This window comes from Mycteria americana, chromosome 5 (assembly GCF_035582795.1).
Source record: "Mycteria americana isolate JAX WOST 10 ecotype Jacksonville Zoo and Gardens chromosome 5, USCA_MyAme_1.0, whole genome shotgun sequence".
In the NCBI taxonomy this organism is placed as follows: Eukaryota; Metazoa; Chordata; class Aves; order Ciconiiformes; family Ciconiidae; genus Mycteria; species Mycteria americana.
In genome coordinates this window covers 16,640,555-16,663,887 of record NC_134369.1, presented here as the reverse complement: position 1 = coordinate 16,663,887, position 23,333 = coordinate 16,640,555, and the positions used below count along the sequence as shown (strand labels likewise).

General features: G+C 40.7%; 1 protein-coding gene across 9 annotated transcripts in view; it reads left to right on the top strand.

Moving 5' to 3' along the window:
• Nucleotides 1-23,333, top strand: part of SERGEF (secretion regulating guanine nucleotide exchange factor) — a 161,811-nt gene that overhangs the window by 107,665 nt on the left and 30,813 nt on the right. Inside the window, exon 11 of one of the 9 annotated variants that reach the window (XM_075502276.1) lies at nt 593-688. The exons of the other annotated variants lie outside the window; for them this stretch is intronic. Coding sequence (XP_075358391.1) covers nt 593-642 — 50 coding nt within the window. The 3' untranslated portion in view covers nt 643-688. Of the gene's footprint in view, nt 1-592; nt 689-23,333 lie in introns of those variants that run through there. 9 annotated transcript variants of the gene reach the window in all.

Below are 23,333 nucleotides of genomic sequence, written 5' to 3'. Positions count from 1 at the left end.
GGTACTGGCCCCACAGAAGAAAAGCCAGGCACAAAGCAAGTATTTTATCCTGTGAAGAGCTGGTTTCCAGTCTGTCATATAGCACTGTAAAATAGCCTACTAAGCTGCACTAGTGTTGGATAGAAGAATCAAGCTTGAAGTCAAGTTTGAATCATGTTGTAAGCTGTTAAACACTTGGCCAAGACAGTAAAATGTTGACGATACCACAGTACTGCAAAGCTGTAACTTGATGAATAAATGCCTTCTATAGTATGACATGCCTCCATTTGGTATTCTGTACATGACATGCAAAAATGAAAGGCATTTCTAGATGCAGAAGTTCAAAAAAAAGTTTTTGTTCCCTTAATTTAAGCAAGCAAATGCTAACCAGAAATGGCTTCCATCTAATTCAGTCTTTTCCCCTCAGCTTCAGGTAGATCTAATAGGTACGTTCTCTATCCCTAAATATAGAGAAACTATGCTGAAGGAAATTGCTGACAAAGCAGTGCAAAAAATTGTGACACATTAGTATACAATGGGAAAGTTAAGTTTGGATTGCATGGTGCAATGATCTATCTGTCTTTGTATTTTTTATTTTATTTTATTTTTAAAGCTGTTCCATGGCTCAGAAGAGCTGGATTTCAGCTATTAGGCTGTCCCTAGCAAGAGCAATAGATAAAAAGCCCCCATGGAACTGTGCCAAATAAGTCTCACTGGAAATGAACTTCACGCACTTCTAATCTAGTCAGCTGCCATCAACAATTTATAACTGTAAGTATAACTTCAAGGCTTGATCTCTTTCAGAACTAGTGAACCTGTGTCTGGCAGCTTTAAAACATGGATGGTGCATGTTAGTTGTCTTACTGCTCTGGAATGTTTCTGGTGTACGCTTTCATGGTAAATGAGATGTGTGACACTTGCATGGAATCTGTGATTTCAGCCAAGATTTTTAGAGTTATTTTAAGATTATTCATTTTTTGTACACCATGTCTTTGGGGGCCCAACTTCTTGAGTTCTTAAGGCAGTCTGAATTCCATCACAGTGGATGATAATCAGGCTTCTTATGGTGTATCAGACTGATTGCTGGCTTTGTGTATTCCTTTTCAAATTTTTATTCTCTTCATATTCTGGTGATGCAGGATGATTATATGGTAATACTCCTCAATTGCTTCTTACTTTCCGTCCAGATTGCAGCCCCTCCATTACATAATTGTAAGCTATTTATGCTAATTCTAATGTCAGAACCAGGCATACCCAGGCAGTTGCTTTATTAGTTTAACCCTGAGAGGAAGCAACTGGATCATTTTATAGATGTGCATGATGTATTGACCCAGATTTGTGGACCACTTACATGCGTATCTGTACATGCACAAAGGTGTGAAAACAGATGTAAAGGAATAACTTTTGGATGTCATTTGTCTTTTTCATTCATGTTCCAGGACTACAGTGCAATAACTTAGTTTTTTTCTCTCCATATTACAACAATTTAAAATATTAATACTTAAATTAAAATCATGTTCATTCCTCTTTCAATAGAAGGCTAAGCAGTGACTGCTAATATAGAATATAGTGGAAAGTATTTTTAAGTATTTATGGGTCTGGTTCTGAGATTCCACCAATTTGTAGCTGTTTTAAGGAGGGGGTAAAATAGCTCTTAGTTGTCTCACTCCCTATTGCTCTTTATCAGAAGGGTCTGAGTGATTCTCAGAGTAAGATAAATTCTCAAGGCCTTTCTTAATATGCTGGGTTCCAAGGGAACTGCTAAATAACTTCAACCTCCCTGCATTCTTTAATCTCAGGACTACTTATCCACCCTGCTCACCAAAAAGTCTTGAGTGTAGCTGTACTTGATGATCTTCCAAGTTGTATCAGTTGTGATTCACTGTTGAAAAGTTCAGGTGTGTTATTCTGTGTATTTTGGACAGTCAGAGTGACAGAGAAGTGACAGGGAAGTTCATACTGGTGTTTGTAAGAAACCATTCAGTGACAAATGAGCTGCAGTAAGAGGGATCACTTCTGAACAGGGGGCGAGCAAATTTCTCTGCGGGGCACTCTGGAACAATCTGAGGTTCTGATTAAGGCAGGTTACTGCCTTTACAGAGAACATAAGATGGCCCATTTAATTGTTTCAGTAAAAGTACAGTTGAGCTTTTGAGCTGGATGTTAAGCAATTAATTTCTCTAATATTTTTGTGAGGGTAATAGTAATCAGGCATTCCTTTAAAACTCATCTGGTCTGACCCTCGTGAATTTGGTGTCGTCTTCTTGGTGTCCTTGTGTTTTCTCAAAATTGCTTTAGTTTTATATTGGCATTGCCTGGATGCCGCCTTAAAGTTGAGCGTCTCTTGTTCAGGATCATTTATGGTTCCTCTTCCGGACTTAGGCTAGCACTTTGCATAGAGTATTTAGCCATGTTATGATCTTGATAAAACAAAGTCATCTTAAGGATAGTCTCAGCTTTCCTGTCATGTACTGGTGATGCTGTTCTTCATGGTAATCAAAATGGAACGACTGGCTATCTTGTGCAAGTCAGTGCCCGACAGAAAGAGGATGGAGTCTGTAATCATTCAGAGTAGTGGATGTTTCTTCAGAGTACCGCAAGCTGCATTGCACAAAAGGAGCAGTGGTCTGTAAATAAGTAAAAGACTTCAGCCTTCAGCATGCACAAATCCTCTGTCTTTATCAGTGGGTTGGTTCAGAACAGCAGCAACAAAAGAGAAGGGGGGAAATAGGTTTGTAAAAAGCACAAAGGGTGCTTCACTTTCCTGATAAACCAGCAAGGCATTTCTTGTCTGAGAATCATTCTACCAAATTTGCTCTGCTTTCTATCTTTATCACATGAGGTTGAAATAGGCATCATAAAGATGACTAAGAAGAAGGAAATATACTGGCTTTGTGTCTGAAACATGTAAAAACTTTGTGTAAATGTGATAGTTGAAAACACAGCACTTTCTTTTGGGTAGAGAGGCGGAATATGTAATTTCCAAGAGGCATATACTTTGTGTATCTTTGCCAGATTCGAGACAAATAGCTGAAGTGACATAGCGAGGCTTCCAGCATGCATGTTACAATCCTGAGAATGAGGAACATTTGCATGAGCACTTAAGCAGTGTATGCAAATCTTGGTTATTCTCCATAAAGCTCTTAAAATTAATTCTTACATAGCTTCTTCCTTCTGGGACAGTCATACCCAAATGTAGCTAACAAATGACTGACACAAACTTGACCAAAAGTCTAGTACCTTAAAGGCCTTGTCATCTTAAACCAAGGTTCTCCTTCAACTCTGAATGCATAGTAAGTGGATATCAGTGATGATCCTGCTTATTTCTGACCGGTTTTAGAAGTATTTCTGCTCTTCAGATGCAATAATTAAGTTCAGTGACAAAACTAAAAAGGTGAAATATGTTACAGTGGTCAGAACATCCTCTCAGAAGTGACTGTGAAAAACCGCTTCCATGGCAAGTTTTTATTTAATCGTCTGTGTTATGCTGTGGTCCAAATGTCAGTTCCTGTGTTATCCTGGCATGTAGCAATGTCCCAAAAATAGTGTAGTCCCATGTAATCCCAGTGATGAGCTGTATTTATATTAATATGATTTCATATTTAGGGTTTATATTTATGGTTTCAGTTTAGACTGAGGCTGAGTGCAAACCTTGCACTGGATTTGCTCCCTGTGCAGAGGGCATAGCCTCAGGGGTTAGTGCAGCCCTGAGGGTTACCTTCGTTGGCTGCAGGGCAGCAGGAGAATTTCCCCTCTGCAATCCGTAGCCATATCTCTGTCTGGGCTCTTTACAGACCTGGCAGGGATCCAGTTTGAAGGGGCACATGGTCAATGGCCACTCCTCAGCCAGGTCTGAATATGCAAGCCTTTGCTAGGTTGTAATGCCTCATAAGATCATTAAATGTACCTGTGAGTGTGTAGATCAACTTAAAGTATGCCTGATGCTTTTCTGTTTAGCAGCATTTAATTCTGTATATTTTAGAAGCATGTTTATCCAGAGGCCTCCAGAGATGCTTTTCATGGTTGGATGCAGATAATTGAAAGTTGGCTGTTTTCCTGCTCCTGGATGTCAGGTAGCCTTTCAGTGAACCTGGCCCTTTCAGAGGTATCTGTTCCCTGTGGCACAGTGGTGGGAAGCTGTAGCTCAGAAATTATTTGGACATTTCGGTTGCACTGATAGCTCTTTACCATGCCAGTGATTTAAGAAACCTGGCTTGCAGCCCCAAGAGGCAGGACTGACCTTGGGTTATCCAAGGTTTGACTACATGGCTAATTAGTAATAGAGGAAATCTGACAAATATGTGACTAATGCACAGGGATTCAAGTAATGAAAATAACACCTTCTCCTTCCCAAATAGCTCCCTTGCAACGTTTAGCTACATAGCAACTACTGCTGTTTTCATGAATGAAGCAAGTGGATTCCACAGCAGTCTTTGTGCACGCTCCCCACCCCGTGTTTGGTTCACAAAATAGAATTGTATTTTAGTGGTTTTAGAGACCACACAGTAGCAAAAATACACATGGTACATAGGTAATACTGCTGCTACACTAGGTAAAATGTAATTTCTCATTCTTGCAGAAGGCTCCTTTTCTGTGAACTTGAAAGTGTCTTGTAAATGTCAGGGTTTGCCAGGAAGTCACCAAAACTGGGAGAGTAAATTCTACAGTCATACTATTCCATTCCTTATTCACCATGTCTTCCTCAAGTCACGAGGAGGCAATGATGGCATATAATTTTGATACCTGATAAAATAGTCTCATTTGGTCAGGGTGACAAACAATTTTTAAGAGCTGAAAATGCTACTTCAAATGATTGCTCTGCTTGTAGTTAACAGGAATTCATCCCAAAGAGCCAAATAAGCATATTATTTTGTCATGGCTAGTCAGATTTTCCATGTAAATTTAAAAGGAGGGTAATTTTCCTATTCCTATTTTAGAATGTTCCATATTCTGCCTTTATAATTTTGTCCATTTCCTCATTAGTGCTCCTTTCAGAGCCCAAACATGTCAACAGTGACACCATTATCAGCCTGAAATAAATGAACAAACATTCTCATCTTCAGTCATGGTTTGCCTGTGACAGTTATTTTTAATTTTGCAGCTGCTGGAGACTAAGGCAGATGAGATGGATTTGCAACTGATGATTTGGCACCTATATTGTGCAGCTACTTTACAAGTGTTCTTATAGGTGTTAGGAAACGTGGGGGTTTCCAAGGGGTCTCTTCACTGAAGTAGTGCTTCTGGAGAAAGAGAGAGTGCAAGCACGAGGCAAAACACTGATAGCCAGAAGGAGGTGTCCTGCTGGTTTAGCATTTGTTTGCAGGTGTTCAAAAATGGAGTGTGAGATGGCAGCTAATTCTTTTTTCACCAAGTGTGAATATGAGCTGACAGCCTCGTGCACTCTTCTGTATTTTCTGAGCAGTGCTAGTTCCAGGGGGTCCTCAACCTCGAGGATTTTTCTTTCCTGGAAGAGAAGGTGGTGTGACTTTTTGGCCACAAGGAGCAACTTCTGTTCTTCCCAGCCTTGACCCCTGTTTCAAAACCAGCTTCACAACTCAGTTGTTGATGAAACTGCAGAATACCCAAGTGCTGCAGTGACCTGTGCCTGGCTTTACATGGGCATTCAGGCAAGTGAACTTGCAAAAGTGACCAAGCATGGAAGGCGCTGTGGGGTGTGGGTGTAAAAATGTCTTACTGAGTTAGGTACCCACATGCCACTTCACCTAACCTGAGTGCTTGTTCAGGTCTCAAAATGCCTCTTGCCTTTGTGCCACTATTTCTGTAACTTATAATTTGCTGTGATAGATATGATTAAGATATGGCAGTTCATTTAATTAGTACTGCTGAGTGGTGTGGGCTTAACAGATGGTTGGTAACAGTCCTAAATTTTCTTAGATGCTGAAACACAAAAGACTTGATTCTGCAGCTCCCCACAGTCAGGAGACAGTGACATGCAGAACCCAGCCTAAATGATGAACTGGTTGAAGTTTTAAATGGTAAACTGCATGGTTTGGGACTGAAATATATTTTGAAAAATCTTTTAGTTTCATTTTGTCTTTGACCTTTAGCCCAAAATGGATTACATATTTCCTAATCTTTCCCCAAAAATTCAGTAGCATTGGTGCATGTGTATTTCCACTGCACTTTTAAATCCATGTTAGTAGATCCAGGCACTTGGAAAGCCGCACAGATTTTATCTTAATGATCCATAAAGAGCAGTTTAGCTAGGTCTCGGAAGACTTTAGAGCTTCGTAAACCATCATTCTGATTTTTGTTTTGGCAAGTACTCAGTTGGTTTGCAAATTTACACTAAATTTTGACTTGCAAAGTGTGGTATTAACTATAGTCAAGAAGGCTGAAATACTTCCACACTGCTGACCATACTGTTAATTAGGTAGTTAAATACTTAAGCAAATGATCTCTGAGTTTTATGTGCTATGATTGTAGAAAAGTGGTGCAAGTAGTTTATTTTCACTTGTATTGAGCATCATTGCTTGAGTACTGTTGTTATTTATCTTGCTAATACTAACTTAGCTGACATTCCTGTTAATTACCTGACCTGTTGAATATCGTATGACCTCGGAGTATTTTGATCGTGTCTCTCTGAGAATAGTCTTATTTCTATAAAAGGGATTTCTAATAGAGGAAGGTGCTATACAGCAGAAGTATTACTGGGAGAGTTCAAAAAGAGGATGAAGTAATGTATCTTTGAAGTGCAGTGACAGCATTAAGTGTTCCAACTTAAGTCTCTTTTTCAATCTCATAAGAAATGAAAAGGCAGTTACTGCTATAGCATCTCAGAGAAACTAAAGGTCTAAAAGAACATCCTGTTGAGAGGACTCATTAGTTATGCAGGCTAAAACTGTGAAATATGCTTATTCTTATAAAAAGTAATGAGGACTCCATGTCCTGGTTCTGTAAATAACTTAATACCCATCTCTCTTGCATTCTGTTGACTAACAGGCCTTTCAGAAAAGAACACGTTAATTTAAGAACAACTGTCCACACATGCCAGGCATCTCTGGTGTGTCACCTGTACCCTATGACTGTATGATACTGAAGTGGGTAATGTACATTTGAAAAATATATAATAAAATATTATATATAATAAAATATATAATAAAAAATATCGACAGACCGACTTCACCTTGACCTACTAGCTAGGAATAAAATAATATCTTTTTTTTTTTTTTTTAAAAAAATCCATGGTCAAAACCTAGCAAGAGGTTGAAAATCTGGAGCTCAGGATTATCGGAGATGCAGACTCAGTCTGCTTTGCAGTGTGTATTCCATGAATCTTCAAACAATGGGAAATTGCATCTTGGCTGGCAACACTGTTTCCCTCTTTCTTCTGTGAGCATGCTTCATACGTCCTTGATAAGAGGCTGTGTGGTTCTCCTTGTAGTGATGGGCCGCGTGTATTTCAGCTCATCTTTATCAGCTGGGGAGGACATGGGTTTCTCACACAAGTTGTGACCCACAGTGCCTCTGGCATCTCAGTGAGTGACAGCAGCTGAAACTCAGGCAGAGCTGAGGCTGTTTTGTCCCCTGAAAACATTGAATTTTCTCTCTGACAAGAAAGCCCAGATTTGGCAGATGTTATCTTTAGAATAGCAGGAAGTGAGAAGCTTGGTGTTGTAACTAAATAACAATAAAGTTAGGTTAATGAGGCCACGAATCATTTGAATGGTTCAGCTCTGTGTGCATCTGCTGCATACAAAGAAATTCCCAACAGAATTTGCAGTGGTTTAAGCAAAAAGCTGACATGAAATAAGTCAGTTGTCTTTGTTCTTTGAGTTTGTTTTTTGGGTGTGTTTGTTTAAGATTGGGAAGCTATTGAAGTAATGAAATGAAGATGCGATAATAGCCCAGGGAAACATGCTTATGCTGATCTTGTTCTGTCTAGCTCCAATAAAATAGAAAGGACAGCATATTCTATATGCTTGTTCAGTATTAAACATGAAGTGGTTGATAATACCTATTTCAGTCTCCTGCTTAGGATCCTGCAATAAGTTCTTGCTCTGTCAAATTCATGCCTTCTTCCTCCTGTCTCTTTTAAATAGTGTTGTGTCTGTTGGGTCAAAACTTGCCAGCTCGCTTTGTGGTGTGATAATCATGAGATGCTTTGCATTGAGAATTACAAATACAGAGTCTTGGCCTTTTGAAATAAGGTGTTATTTTTTTAATTCAGAACATTTTGACTTACTCCCTCTTGTTTCATGCCTTCTTAGACTTATCTTAGTGAGGGGGCTTAATGACAAAGACTTGGCTGTTGTTCCTGCTAGGGTTTTTGGTCATTAGAGGTCATTGGGGCTGCTATTCCATCACTTGTAACATTGAATGCCTTTGAAAACATATTTTGCAAGAAAAATATTGAAAAACATATTGTAAATATGGGCAAATGGGAAGCGAAGCCAAGCATTTATACGTTTATATTCACAATGCAGTATAAATAATTGGGTTTGGGCTTAAACTGCATTGCAGAAAACATTTCAAACATTTTAGGCAAAATTATTTTTGTCTGTCTTTTTATCCTTATGAGAAGACTGGCTGCATCCCTGGCAGTGAATAAGTTAACCTACTTAGTGTTTTGTGTGTAGGCAGTGTGCAGTTCTGTGAGATTGCAGTGGGCAATGAAGCAGCAGAATTCAATTTGCAGCAGTGACCTAAGAGGGACTATTTTTAGTAATAAAATAGGTCAGGGGATGTGGTAGCGCAGACTGATAAATGAACAGTCTTCCCTTTCACCTGTGGGGCTTGTTTTTGTCCTCCAGTATAGAAGCTCTGTGATGGGGGAAATGAGATTCAATACTGTCACGTGATTGGTGTTAGAATTTTTTAATTGTGAAGCAATTGCAGGAAAAGTGCTAAGTTTTATTTGAGTGAAGAAAGAATATAAGTAACTACTTTGCTTTTGGGGTTCATGGAAGGCAAAACTAACTAGGGAGCAGGGTGTTTTGAAGCCATTGCTCAAAGCTGGTTTTAGCACTGCTGGAGATCTTATGTTGCGGTGTTGTCCATGTGACAAGCAGTTCTTGCTCTCTTTTTCTTTCCACTCTACTAGCTGTTCTTATGTGCTTTTTTAGCTTGCTTCTGTTACCAGTTTGCTTTCTCAGTGATTTATGCAGATGAGTGCTAGCGTCTTCCTCTCAGGGTGTCAAAGATGAAGCACAGCTTTATTCTGTTCCTTTCAGTCTATGGGCGTTTGGAGGAAGCTTGCAAAGGATCTATTCAGCCTGTTCTTGTGACACAGAGCAATCCAAGTCTCTTTTTAGTATTATGTTACTTGACCTTTGCATTTCCACACTCCTTTGGTTTCTCTGAAATTATATTTCAGAGCAAACCTGGAAAGCACCTCTTGCCAGTTTGTGTGCTGATATAAACTATCCTGTTGTTAATTAGCAGTGTGGCAAAGTCCCTATAAGATCTAGTCACAGAGCAGTGTATGTTGATGCCATATAAACAGCAGAAGAACAGTAGCTTTGGCCCTAAAGCCTTTTTTTACCTTGGAAAAAGAATGCTTAGCAGGAAGCAAGCAATCTCCACTCCTGTCTGTAGCTGAATTGGTATCAGTGTGTCACACCATGTAACAAAGTACAGTTGCGGGATGCTCAGGCTGTTGCTGAAGCTGTCTCCAGGAGTTAATGAGCCCTGGTGAGATGCACCAGGATGGCCAGTTCTCCTGCTTTGGAACTAAGCGCATAACTCCCCAGGGGCTACTTAATGTTGTGTGAATGTACATGCCTGTAGTGGTGCTTATTTGTCCATCCCTGCCTTACGCTGCACTGTGAAACAGATACGGTTTTATGACATGGGGGAGAGATGCCCTTAAACTTTCCCTTACTTTCATCTCCTGTCCTAGCAAAATGTGTTTAATATTCTGACCTGTCTAGTTAGGACTATGATGAAGTACCATCTAGCAGAGTTTTTATAGTGCTTAAAAATCCTTGGATAATATCACTTTGATATCATATTTATAAGGAAAGTAAGCTAGACGTTGATCACTGGCATAAAAATTGTAAGCTCAGACTGTCCTTGGCCCTTTTTTTTAAGATTGCAAGTTAGTTGTATGTCATCCTCTAGAATAACAAACAGCCAAGTAATTTGCATTTCTAATTTTTGTATTTTTCTACAGAAAAGATCTGTTTCTGTATTGTAAATAAGCACTGCATACCTTAGATAACCAATAACCATGTCACTTGATATTTGAAATTCATGTTAAAAAAAAAAAAAAACAAACTTCCAGTGGGATCAATACAGTGGAGATACTCTCACCAACACTCTAAGAAACTTGAGGGGGCTTTTGATCACGTTCCATAATCAGTGTAATTTAATGTGCTTCTAAGGGACATCTTTTAGTAAGAATATACTATGCTGCACTTTCCTTTCTACAGAAAAAGCCAGTGATTTTTTTATTTACCACCACCCCCCCCCCCCCTTGTTAACCTAGTTTTACAAAAGAAAACTTGACAATATCAATAAATGTAAACTCAGTCGTTTGGTCTTTCTGTCCACCCTACTCATCATGGGAGCTGGGATTTCATGACAGTTCACAGTCCGTTCACTGCACACATGTGAGCCAATTCAGGTGAGCAGAGCACATTGAGCCAGGAGTTCATTTATTAGGCATGGAAGGGGAGAAATCCACAAATACTTGCAGCTTCTCTTCTTAAGAGTTTATAACGCTACAGTGCACCCTCCCCATCTTCTCCCACCCTATAGATTACTGGCCTGTCCAGTATCTGATGTGCTATGCTGTGTTCCTTAAAGTAAGTACTATAAAATGGAAAGCTTGCACTCAAAAGGTAACTGGGTCCATCTTTTTGTTATTAGCATTTAATGGTGGTTTTAAATTTAGAGGAATACTTTTGCTCTCCATTAGGAACTAATTTATTTTAATTAATTTTTGAGAACTCTTGCTTTTCTTTATTTCCTTGTGTTTTCTCAGCATGACTGAATCAAAAACCAATTTGTGCCAAAATAATAAGCTGGGAAGATGGCTTTCTTTCTCTAGCGTGAAATCATGTTTAGTGTAGGTATCACTAGTCTGTATGCGGTGTGTTACAGTGCCTTGCTCTGGAATTTATTTTCTGCTTATTGAGGGGGTATGGAGGCTGGTGGGGAGAAATGAACTGCAGTATCTGACAATATGACAATAGAAGATCTGGTGGGAAGTCAGTGATTCTGTGGCAACGTTCAGTGTCTCTTCAGATTATGAGTAATTCCAGTTTCTTTGTGCTTTATGGACAGGTGTAAGTAAAGCTTTACATTTAGGATCTTCTCCTTGGGCTTGCAGTTCCTGTATACAGGAAACAAAACTGTCCATGTAGTGGGCTTTTTGTGCCCAATATAAAAGGGACTGCCTTTGACAGGTGGATTTTTTTGGGGTAGTTTTCTTTAATTTTGACATGCATGCCTGCATACCAGACTAACTTGATGTGGTGGGTTGACCTTGGCTGGCTGCCAGCCGCCCACCCAGCTGCTCTCTGCCTCCCTCTCCTCAACAGGATGGGGGGAGAAAATAAGATGAAAGAGCTTGTGGGTTGAGATAAAGACGAGGAGATCACTTGCCAATTACTGTCATGGGCAAAATGGACTCAGCTTAGGGAAAATTAATGTCATTTATTGCCAGTTAAAATTGAGCTGGATGGTGAGAAACAAAGGCAAAAATTAAAACACCTCCCCCCACCCCTTTTTACCCCAGGCTCAACTTTGCTCCTTCATTCCCAACTCCTCTGCCCAGGGAGGTGCAGGGTGATGGTGAGTGGGGCTGCAGGCAGCCGTAATGGTCCCTCTCCTTACATGTTCCCGGGCGCAATCCCACTGCCCTCCCTCCTCCTCACACCTTCCCAGGCGGTGGGAGGTGGGGGGTCCCTTCTCTGGCAGCCCGAGCTCCCCCCGCCCCTCCTCTCCCTCCAGCCTGGCTGCCGGCAGGGCTGTTCCTCACCCTTTGTCCCTCACTCCTCGCCGCCTGTGCGGCGTTGTGCCCTTCCCTGGAGAACGTTTTCCCGGAGGTGCCACCAGCTCCACTGACAGGCCCGGCGGTGCCCTGTGCTGGGGCCGCTGAGGAACCCGCTGCGTCCAGCACGGGGCAGCCCCCGGCCGCCTCTCCTCACAGCAGTCACCCCGCAGCCCCGCTGCCGACAGCACCTGGGCACATGTGGCAGCTCTGTTAAACTCTGAGGCACCAGCAACCAAAAGAGGTAAGAGAGATGGTGTCTGAAGGAGCAGTGGAGTTATGTGGATCTTTAGAATGGTAGTTTTAATTAAAAAAAAAAAACCAAACCAACACCAAACAAACAAACAAACAAAAAAACCCCCAAAAAAACCACCGAACAAACCACTTGGACAAACACTAGGCTGAGATGCAAGAGAAGTTGATCCTGTTTCTGGTGTTGTCGCTAGTGTTTTAGTTGACATGAGGCAAATGACCTCCATCATGTGTTCCTCCCTTTTCCATTTGAAAAATGAAGACAATAATATATCATGTCCTTTGGGGGCTTCAGGGGGAAGGATATATATTAAACTCCAAACTTTTAAACTAATCTTTCCAAAGTAAGGTTTTCATGGGAAATTTCTGGACTGGCCTTGGTCTGGAGGTGTGCAAAAGGAGCCATGTGGTTTGGTCTGGTTGTGCTCTGTTCAAAAGAAAAATCCTGGCTTTCTGGATTCTAGATGTCTTTCCAGCCAAAAAGCTAAGAGTGAAAAAATAAGACTTGTCATCACTCTGAAAATCCCAGGCCTCTTTCAGCTTAAAGACTTCCTGGAACAAGTAGCTCTAAAGTTTACTTGAACAACGTGATTGTAATCCAGAGGTAGAAAACATAGGATTTTCACACTAGGTATGTCCAAAGCCAGTTTATACTTAAACAGTTTTTTTTTTCCTCTTGCTTTATGTGCATGCACAGATATTTGAGCAATGGGGAAACTGAGGCATGGAAAGAGGCTGAAATCTGCCCATGTAACCTACCAGTAGTTCAGCAGGAATGCCAGGAATAGAAACCATGTCAGGTCAAGTCACAGATAAAACTTGTCCCTCTCCCTTAACTGCTGTTTTTTCAGCTCTTGCGTATGACCGCCCGTGTTCACTGAGATGCCCATGTCCCAGCTCTCTTCATCACAATACAGTCACAGGGGCGTGGATTGTCAGAAGAGGGTGGAAACATAGCCCCACAATGTAGTATAAGCAATGGCTTCTAAGCATTGCTGGTAGCGTGACAGGACCTGCAAAATTAATATGCTAGCTGGAAAATACAAAATTTATCTCTCTTCTTCCTTTAGGCTCTGATTGTTCTCAGGGCAAAGTGGTGCCTGCAAATAAATGTTTCTGGTGTTGCATGTCACTCCTAGGTGTATTGCCTAAAGGAGGCAGCTTGTCTAAGAAACAGACGAACAGCCTTGTGTGGCTGCAAGGGGTAGCAGACTGTGTCCTCCCAACAAAGTCACGGTGTCCTGAGGGGACCCTTATAACTGATGGTTTTTTGCTGTGCCTAAGCTAAGAAATTCTGTGGTCAACTCCAAGGCAGATGTAGGTGGATTTGCTTATACTTAAGGCATTTTGGAGAACAGCTTCACCCAGGATAAGGGCAGGTCATTGTCTCTACTTGCTACCTGGGGAGCAGACTGTCTGCAACTGTGCAACCATTGCTAGGGTCAAAATACACAGGGCAAATCCTACTGGAGCAGCAAGCTTATTGACTTGCCTAACATAGTGTTTTACAAAATAATCATTGTTGGGCGTTTCCCTCCCTTCCCCTACCCCCAGTTACATTTCATCGCTTTTAATTCCTACTGTTCTGGTATGGAGCCAGATGAATTGAGGATGTTAGGGCTTTTTTGAGCAAAAGTAGTACTTTGTGCTTTAGTGGACTCTTCCTGCTCTCTTATGTACTACCCTGCTGATCTGCAGGGCCAGAGTTAGCAGCAGCCACGCACAGTGCTCCAAGCTGCCATTCACCATCCTCCCAGGGGAAGTTTGAATTAGAAAAGGGAGAAGCTATTTTTGTGCTTCATCTTAATTGATGAGTATCAGGGGTTTGTCCAGCATGGGCAAAGTTGCCTTGCTGCTATTGAATGTGTGTAGTTAACTTCTGGTTTTTGTTATGGGTCTGTTGACTTACCTGTTTTAAGATATCTGGAAGAATTTTTGTTTCAAAATCTGTATGTATGTCTTCAGGCCAAAATCCATGTCAGCAGTATCACAGGCAAGATGTTTAAAGAAGCACGAGGGTGCTGTGTTTGCATTTAGACCTGATTTTGCTCTCTCGGTGCTTGGATTCACATACCCAAGTGTACCTGCTACACATGATTTTGTGCTCGGGTACAGATATGTCCCCTTTCTAGTTGAGTTCTTATTTTTGGGCTTCTTGGGGCAGAGAGCATGCATTTATTTTCCTGTATTTGTACAGGGCCTAATGTGGTAGGGTCATGCTTCATGTTTGGATTTGTAGGTGCTGGCATGCAGTACTGATAAATGTTGAGTAAGTGTGGACTAAAGACTTGATCGCAGCAGTGTATGCATGCAGGTGGAAACTACCTTTTGAAAATTTGGCTCAGAAATGGTATGTCAATTATGAATGAGAGTACACGTACATTTTGTTGCATGCAGGGAAGGTTTTGGCTATTGTCGAAACTGTTTGGGAGGAGGAAAATTGGTTTTATTCCCAGGTTTGGAGGTGACTTGAAAGGATTTATGTCAAATTAAAGATCTTGCCGTGCAGAGACTTTGATTAATAAGTTCACTCAGGAATCATAACTGCAATAATTGTAATTGGAGGCAGGCTTTTGATCATGAGTCACCTTGTAGGGGCTCTCCTCGCTGCTCTCCTTGAGAAAGTGGAATTCTGGAAGAGAGGAATTTGTGTGACCTTTTATTACCAAGCTGGCACTAGAAATTGGCACTAGCTAGACCCTGCTGTTGGAAAAGGCCTGGAGAATCAGCATATTCCTTTGTGCTCAGTTGGTGCTAGTTTAGGTCACAGGTGTGTAGAAGCTGTATCCAAAGAGAAAAAAGCAAAACAATAAACATGATTTCAGAATGAAGGAGTGTGGTAGAAACGAGAAGGCCAGGGAGTGTCAGGAAGCTTTGTCCTTCAGTGGCCCTCTAGATTTCAAAAGTTTTGAGTGGCAGCGTCATTCGGAGCTTGCAGAAAATCCAGTCTTACTAGGAGAAGAGTCTTGGCTTTTGCCTCTTGTATCTAAATTTGATGATGGGTTTCTGTGAAGAACACATGTAGCTTCTGCATTGAAGCATGCAGTTGCAAAGTTCAACAGAAGCAGTATCTGGATGTTCCTATCTTTTTTTTTTGGTGAAAACTGGAGAAAGATGAGGGAACTATTGGGGGATAGTAGATGAGCTTTGGGGAAAAAGACACTTGCAACTGAAAGGGAAAGGAAGTTTGGTTTGGTTTTTCAGCCTTCAGTCAAGCTGCTGTTTCTTTTCTCTAATAGTGTCTTGCTTTGAGCTTTTCCAGAGTTACTGTTTCTTTTAATTTAGTCTGTTGTTGCACACAATATTGAACAGTAAGTGAAAATTTTCAAAATGTCTTTGAGAAAATTTTAAGAAGTTATCTTTGAGTCTGTAACCCAAGGGCCCTGTGGGTCCCTGATGGAAAGAAAGAGAGCGAGTTTCAGGCAGTGGTGACTGTCTGAATCTCTGATGTCTGTTTGTACCACTTTTGACCCACAAAGGGAAGAGCTAGGACCCTTTCTGGAAAGTTAGTTATCCATGCACTAATAACTTGCTGAATACTCACAGGCTTTTCTGACACATAAAGTAAATCTTTTGATATTAATTTCATTCCAAATTAGAAACCTGGAAAGATCAATATGTTCCTAAACAGTATTCTTGAATGACACTTAAATTTAAATAACATTAAACTGTATCATAAATGGTTAAGAATTAAAGAAACAACCAATTGGTAATGTAGGCCTTGGGCAAAGTACAATATAAGAAGCACTGAAAAATGTTTCTCTGCATGATTAAGAGAGTCTGGTTTGCTGGTTTGATTTATTGGCTGGCTGAATGAATTCATTAATTGTGTATGACTACTTTTACTTCTGGGTGGTCATTTTTCACTTCAGATTTCATTACTGGATGAGCTTTTCCTAGGGATGTTCTTATCATCCAAAATGAAATACATGAAAATGTTAGGGAGGCTCAGCCTTCTCTTATTATATCGTTATTTTTCATACTATGGTTTTACAAACTGCAGAAAAATTCACTTAGGCTGTGATAACCTAGGTTTTGTCTGCCTGTGGTCATTACTTGGACACAAAAAGATTTCTTCATATTGCAATATATGTCAAGTTTTTCAAAATAATGGTGTGGAACTAGAAAACCTGTTTTTTAGTTAGGTGATGAAGAATGAGGCAGAGACTTGTTTCTGAAATATACTTAAGATGTATACTTTATATACTTCAGATGTATATAAAGCACTTGACATTCAAACACCATTGTAACTACATTTGTAGAATGCGAGGTCTAGATATGCAGATCAGTGAGACGTAAGGATAGATAACATTTGTAAGAAATCAAATGACTTAGGAGAACATCTTGGCTTGTAGTTTGAACACTGTTTTTTATAGGGAAGACTCATTTCCTGGACAGCTTGCAAACAGTATGGTCTGCAAACACTCCTCTCTTCAAGGATCTTTATGCTTTCAGCTGCGTGGAGAAGAAGCACTTAAAGAAGCATTTAATACCACTGTTGTGTCCAGCTAAAGATACTGTTCCAGTGTATGGTCCATCTCCTGGAAGGCATCGGAGCAGAATCTCTGTGGCCTTGCTGGTCCTTCTAGCCAGAGGGCAGCATTCCCTGTATGGGCTCTGGGTCCATAAGAACAGTGGTGTGGAATTTAGGAAATTAGTAAATTTAGGAAACTAATAAATTCCTATTAGGAATTTATTTCATTCTAAAGTATGCTTCTAAAAGAAGAAAAGAAAGTGTAGGGAAATTCTCATGTGCTTCCTTTTCTTTCTTAAGGCCACATCTTTGGGTTGTGCGTCTTGCAAGTAGAAGGCAGAGCTGTTAAAGACTACAGAGTGAGGACTATGTCATCCCTTCTCTCCCCCTCGGTTTTGGCTTATGCTGACCCATGATCCTGTAATTGTGTAGCAGATGGGGTAGGTGAATCCCCAAGTCAGCTTTGTGGTGGAAGAGGCTACTGTGATATTTTGACAAATCTGTTCTTGCCTGTGGGCTCTGACGCTTCCAATATTACTTCATGTGTTTTCTATGAGAACAATCTCTGCCTATGTAATACAGAAAAAAGGTCTTGTGAGGAAAAAAGGTGAATGAGGTTACTCTTACCCTCCCGTAAACATAGGGATGTGATGGGCAGGAGCTTGGGTAGGAAGCATTGGTCCTGCTAGCTGGCCTGGTTCCATTCAATGTCAGCAAGTTGTGATTACTAATCTCTCATGATCCCTCTTACGCAGTTTATTTTTTTTTCTGCTTTCACCCTACTGATACGTATCTGCGATGTCAAACTCTCATTTACACCTACTGTCCAAAATTGGAATAATGGTCCATGTTCCTCTTTGTCAGTCCCTCTACGGATAGTGACTGCAGAAAGAGCTCTCTAGTGAAATATGATTATTGGTGTATATATGTGTGTCTGTGGATAGTTTATTATGCAGAAGAATAAACCATGTAGCAGAAAAGGTGAGATTTGTATATTGCTATGTTTCTAAAGCCTTCATCTGATGATTTGTAGTATTTATAAACTTTTTCAGGTAGATTAAATAAGCTTTATCTTGCTAATCATATACTTAGATAGCAAAACATAGCAAAGACATAAAGGATGAAACTGATCTGAACCTAGCTGATAAATACAGTGACAGTATCATCCTATTTTTATCCAGAGTTTCATCCCGCTCCAGGATCTGTTAAATTATGGAGTGAAGGTCACTTAAGAGGCATACTAATTTGGATAAAGGCAGGAATGACTCTCACTGGTGTAGCGCTAATCAGAGTGAGTTTGAGTCAAACCAGTATTGTCCTCCCAGCAAACAGACATATCACAAAAAGTTAGTTTCAGCAGGTGAACCAAGCAGTTGGCCTTGAAGATCGTGAAATTTGGTCTGTTCTGGGTGAGAGGGTTAAGACTGCAAATGTCAAAGCTTCTTTTGGGGAACATATTTAGCATGTATGTGAGTATATATCTGTATGTGCATGTAACTTACAAATGCAGATGCATACATGCACATACTGTAAAGAAGGCTCAGACTCATGAGATCTAGGATGTCAATTTTTTTTTTTTGGTTAGTATTCATTTGGCTTCATTATAGCTGAATACTCTGCTGTTCCTGACTGTCTTTTCTCTGTCCTACCTGAGATGAGATCTTATTTGCAACATACGAGGTCCTTGTTGCCCCTTGATGCCTCTGGCTTGGAGCAGTGCTGGAATCTAACAACAAGAGGCAGATGTCCCTGCTGTTCCCCAGCTGCTGCCTCCATTAGGCAGGCCTCTGTCTGTTTGTTTGCTGAGAAGTGTTTGATTGCTGGTTTGAGGTGAAGGAGAAGGATACTAATAAGAGAACATGGCTTTCAGTGCAGGGAAGGCAGAAGATGAGAAGGTTGGACAAATTCATCATTTTCTGCAGCTCAGTCTTGATATGACCTCACTTGCCCTTAGCAACAAAAAGCTCTGTTTAATGCCTGTTATTTTCCACTCTTCTCCTAATAGCTGTCTTGACCCCCTGAAGGGTATCAGCCACCTTCTTAAGGACTCAAGAACACAGTTTTTTATCTCAGTTCTAGGGAATGTATTTGTGCAGTGAGGCACTTGACTGCATTAGGGACATCTCTAGAAACTCGAGCATCTTTAAGGATATCAGATCCTGCAGCTGGAATGTGGTGAGTCAGCACTAAGGATAGCAGAATTTTAGTTATTTCCTCCTCTTCACTGCAACTGCAGCATGTCACTACATACATTTCCCTCCTGTTGAGTAGGTTTTGATGTTAGTTGCTTTCTTAATATTTATTCAGTTGGGAGCTGTCTGTAATTTTGGAATGCTTATGAGGCTTTTTTCTTGATATCGTCGTACTAGGGGAACTGCAGAAATGGTAAAGATATAGGCCTTGGCATAATGCCTCAACTTCCAGGGTGTGTGATGATGTCAAGAGAGCTGCACCCCCTCAAAGTCAGCGTACCGTGAGGAAATAAATGATATGGAAAAATGGGACAGATTCTCTTCACAACTGCCAAAATCAGTGGCAGAACGGAGCTTTCAAAGATATCTGCCATATAAGGAATAGTTTTGGAGCTCTTTTGGATTGTTTCTGGCTAACTTATCACCTAATCCAGTGTGAAAAAAGGAGAGAGACTGGGCTCAACTTCAATTCCTATGCATAGAGGGGTAACTTAATGACAGTTTGCTTTGTGTTTGTGGGAGGTAAGCCAGATTTATCATGTTTGGTTTTTTGTGTGGGTTTTTTTTTTTTTTTTTTTTAAATTGAAGTTTCTGCTACGGTGTCTCTTTTTACACTCCGAAATAAGTTAGTACCTTTATTTAAAAACAAAACAAACAAAAAAATTTCCCCTGTTCCATGCTGAAAATGATACATTTTAGAAAGAACTCATATGTCTACTCCCTTTTCTGTTCCTTTGTTCCAATATTCCATTTATTTGAATAGAAGGAAGTTCCTGGGCAAGCCATGAGTTATGATGGCTTTGTGCTGCTTCTCCAGGATTTCTCTCCAGGAAAACTGCTGACATGAGGATCTATCCCTTCTGTAGGCAGGTAGGAACACACAAGCCACGTGCCGACTGCTCCAGGAGGGCTGGATTACAGCCAGTGCTGCTCAGTGGTGAGTCCAGGATAGTGACAGTCTACAGGACAAGATGAGAATGAGCTCTGATCTTGTGTTCCTAAAGCTCAGGACAGAGCTTGCTTCATCTCGGGAACTTATGCAGAGTGACAGGAGGACCGAAGGGAGGAGGAACAAGGAGGAGTTGAGACTAATACCTACAATTACCTTAGAGTTTTAATTCTTAAAATTGTAGGGTGGCTAGAACAAAATGTACCATGAGAAACGAGACTATACTATTAAACAGTCTCTTTGTGGTGACCACTTGTGGGAGTCTCTGCATCTGTGCAGACAGGTTTAAAATCTATAAGAAATTTGTTTGCAAACTTTAAGTAAGGCAAAACAATGGTGTGTCCCAGTGTGGAAGCCCACTCGTTCTATGCTCATTTTGGATTTCAGATATTCATTACTGTCTTGCGTCTCCAATGTGTAACAGTTAAAGCTCTGTCCTCCCACATGCTTGTAATTTTTGAATTGGGGCTGCAGCGCACTTTCAAATGCCTAGGTTATAGGTTCCCATGCAATTTTCATGAAGAATCCTGTCACCACTCAAAGGCCTGTTCAGGGTGCTGCGGATAAGTTAGCAGCAACCAGCCAGTACTAACAAAGTTTTGTGTGGGACAACAACACTCTAACCTCTGCAGATGATGAAGCAGCAATTGATACCACTCAGGAGTCAGAACAGTCAAAGAGCTCACTTAAGAACAGGGGCCGATCCCTCCACTACGTAATCAGCTTGATCAAATGGAACAGTTGCTGCCAACAGCAATTAAAAATGGATGATGAAGATTTAATGCAGTGTGGCCTTCCACTCTGTCCTGCAAGTGTATTGAGAGGAAAGGAGGGGGAGATGAGAATTGCCTTCAAGTCAGATGAAATAAGCAATGTGTCTTTGAATTGACGAAAGCTCACCATCTGAGATACAACACAGAACAGTAATAATGAAATATCCCAAGTTAACGCTTGCAGGGCATTAACAATAATGAGTGTCTGCTTAGTGATTGCACTCAGTCTCACAATTGATTTTCTTTATATGAACCTAAATATTTTAACTGTATCACATTTTTCCTACCAATCTTGAATCTGAAACTTAGCAGTGTTTCTTACTCTTACACACAGCCTATTGGGAGATTAACAGCCACAGCATATTGATCATCACCATTTCATTGGGACTTGCCTCTTCTCTCTGTTGTCATGCCCTCCTTCTTTGGTAGCTTCCATTGTGTTCATCCAGCACGTTAATGGTCCAAGAACCCAGTGCAAGCTCCTAGAGAAATGTCCTAGGTTTCTACAGATCTCAAGTCGTTATCTAATATGGCTGAATGTTGCTGTATCTCCAAGACCAAATATGCCTCCTTAATTGAAGATAATGGCTTTGACTGGATGAGAATAACAAGAAAACAAAATAATAATAATGACTCAGACTAACATTACAAGTAGCTCCCTGTTTACAAGCTGTATTTGGCTTGCTTTATTCTTTCATCAGGTCATTGTTCCCAGAAGTGACTAACAGTTTTGGGAATCCCTCAGTTTTTGGTTACAAGAGTTAGTAATGGGCAATGAAGGTGCCTGATTTCAGAGGGCAGGAGGGGCCTCTCCTAAAGCTGTAATCCTTTAATGAGTCTCAAATTGAGCACCAAGAATAACTAGTTAATTTTTAAAATGCTCACTTGACCCTAGCTGCATCTAATTCTGAACTCAAATTAGGCATTTATTTGTGTGCTGGCTTTCATGCAGACATGTGGATCAACACAAGTCATATCTCTGCATGCACGTAGACCACTGAACCATCACACTTCCTCATGGAGATGAACATTTTTATTAAGCATTTCTAGCATACTGTATTCTAGTTCCCTTTCCTGTGTTTAGTTATTGTATTTCTGTTTTCAAAGACACTAGTGAAGATAGAGAGGTTTGTCCTTCTGTTTTTTAAATGGAATGGTTTCCACTCCCAATGTGGCTTGCTTTCTGATATGATACACTTGGAGGACAATAGCTTTTCTTCCTTTCAATTTCAGTTAGTTTCATGGACTAATGTAATTGGTGTATTTATAGCTGATGTAATATTTTAAATGGCCCATAAAGAGACAACATTCATGATTTTCAAGCATATGAATCCCCCTTTTCTGGTTTTCATTTTGGAATGGTACTTGTGTTTGCAAACCCTTAGTTGCCGACTTTGATTGCAGGATTTGTATAAATGTTAAGTGTACTTCTTTAAGTTACTTCAGTGTGAAGTCTAACTTTTTCTAGCTCAGATTCAAAACAGTTTAGCCAAGAAAAAAAATATGTCCCTTGTTATCTTGCCCATTGTCTGTAGGCCTCATCACAGTTCTGTGTGTACATAGCAGCTGTGAGTTAGTGAGATGTTCCTGAGTGACTGGTTTGTTGAAAAATATGGAATATTGTAGAATTATTTTTTGTCTAGATGCAAGGAACAAATTTTCCACTTGAAAATAATCTGTGTATGTAAAGAAATACTTTCCTTAAAATCCAAAGGCAAACTCAAACCTGTCTAAAATGAGAATAAAGAAGCTAGCAAACAAGATTGACAAAAGGCTCAGTGAGTGCAGAGGTCACAGAAGCCAGGTCTCAGTTTTGTAAAGACTTTTCTATACTGCTGAAAGGAAAAAGCAGGAGCATGACTGTTTATTGAATCTCTTTTTAAAAGAGACTTCTTTTTTCAGTAACTGATTCTGACACACATTGAAAGTGCAACTTGCTATCTCAAGCTCATGGCAGAACAAAGGCCAGCAGAAGTAATTACTAAATTCTTGAGATTCAAGTCTTGGAGAAATTGCCAAAGTCAGCGAGGGCAGTAGGTTTAATTGCTTGCAAAGGTTATAGGTGCATTTGCTTCTCTGATTGGAAGTCTGGAATTCGATTTAGAGTGATGCAGAATGTTACCTTGCAAAACTCTTAGTGCAGATTACTGATAGGTATGTGAGGATATGGGCTCTTGCTAGCTCTGTTCAGAAGGAAAGGAGCCTATGAACAGCCGACCTGCCTGTAAGCAGGGAGTCAAAGTTCAGCATGTTGGTTGCAAATTGTAGGTGTTCAGGTAGAAATCAGCCTGCCAGGAAGAGGGCAATATGGTTATATTTTACCACACCTTACGATAATATTTGATGGTAATCACTCTAGCTAAATCCTTCGGATATAAAGGACAAAAGATCTCTCAATTTTAACAGACTCACACAGGAAACATGGGAATGGTGATGGAGGAGTATGGAAGTCCTTCCTGCTCCTGCCCATTGGCCACTGGGAGGGCAGCGTGAGGCCTGGGAGTGTGTTGTGGTGTAGGGGTCAGGATAGATGAGCAGATTATGTTACCTTGTCAGCCAGCCTTGATTGCATGCTGTCTCCAGAGCAGTGCTACTTACATATGAGACATCTGAGTGTGGCCCTGGCTTCCACTGCAGGGGAAGGTGTGCTCCCACGCAGGGCTTAACTGCTGTGCAGGGTGGTGAGCATGAAGGTCACAGGGCAGAGCCCATGTTCCGGGTGCTGTCTGATGAGCAGGCAAGGGTGGAAAGCAGT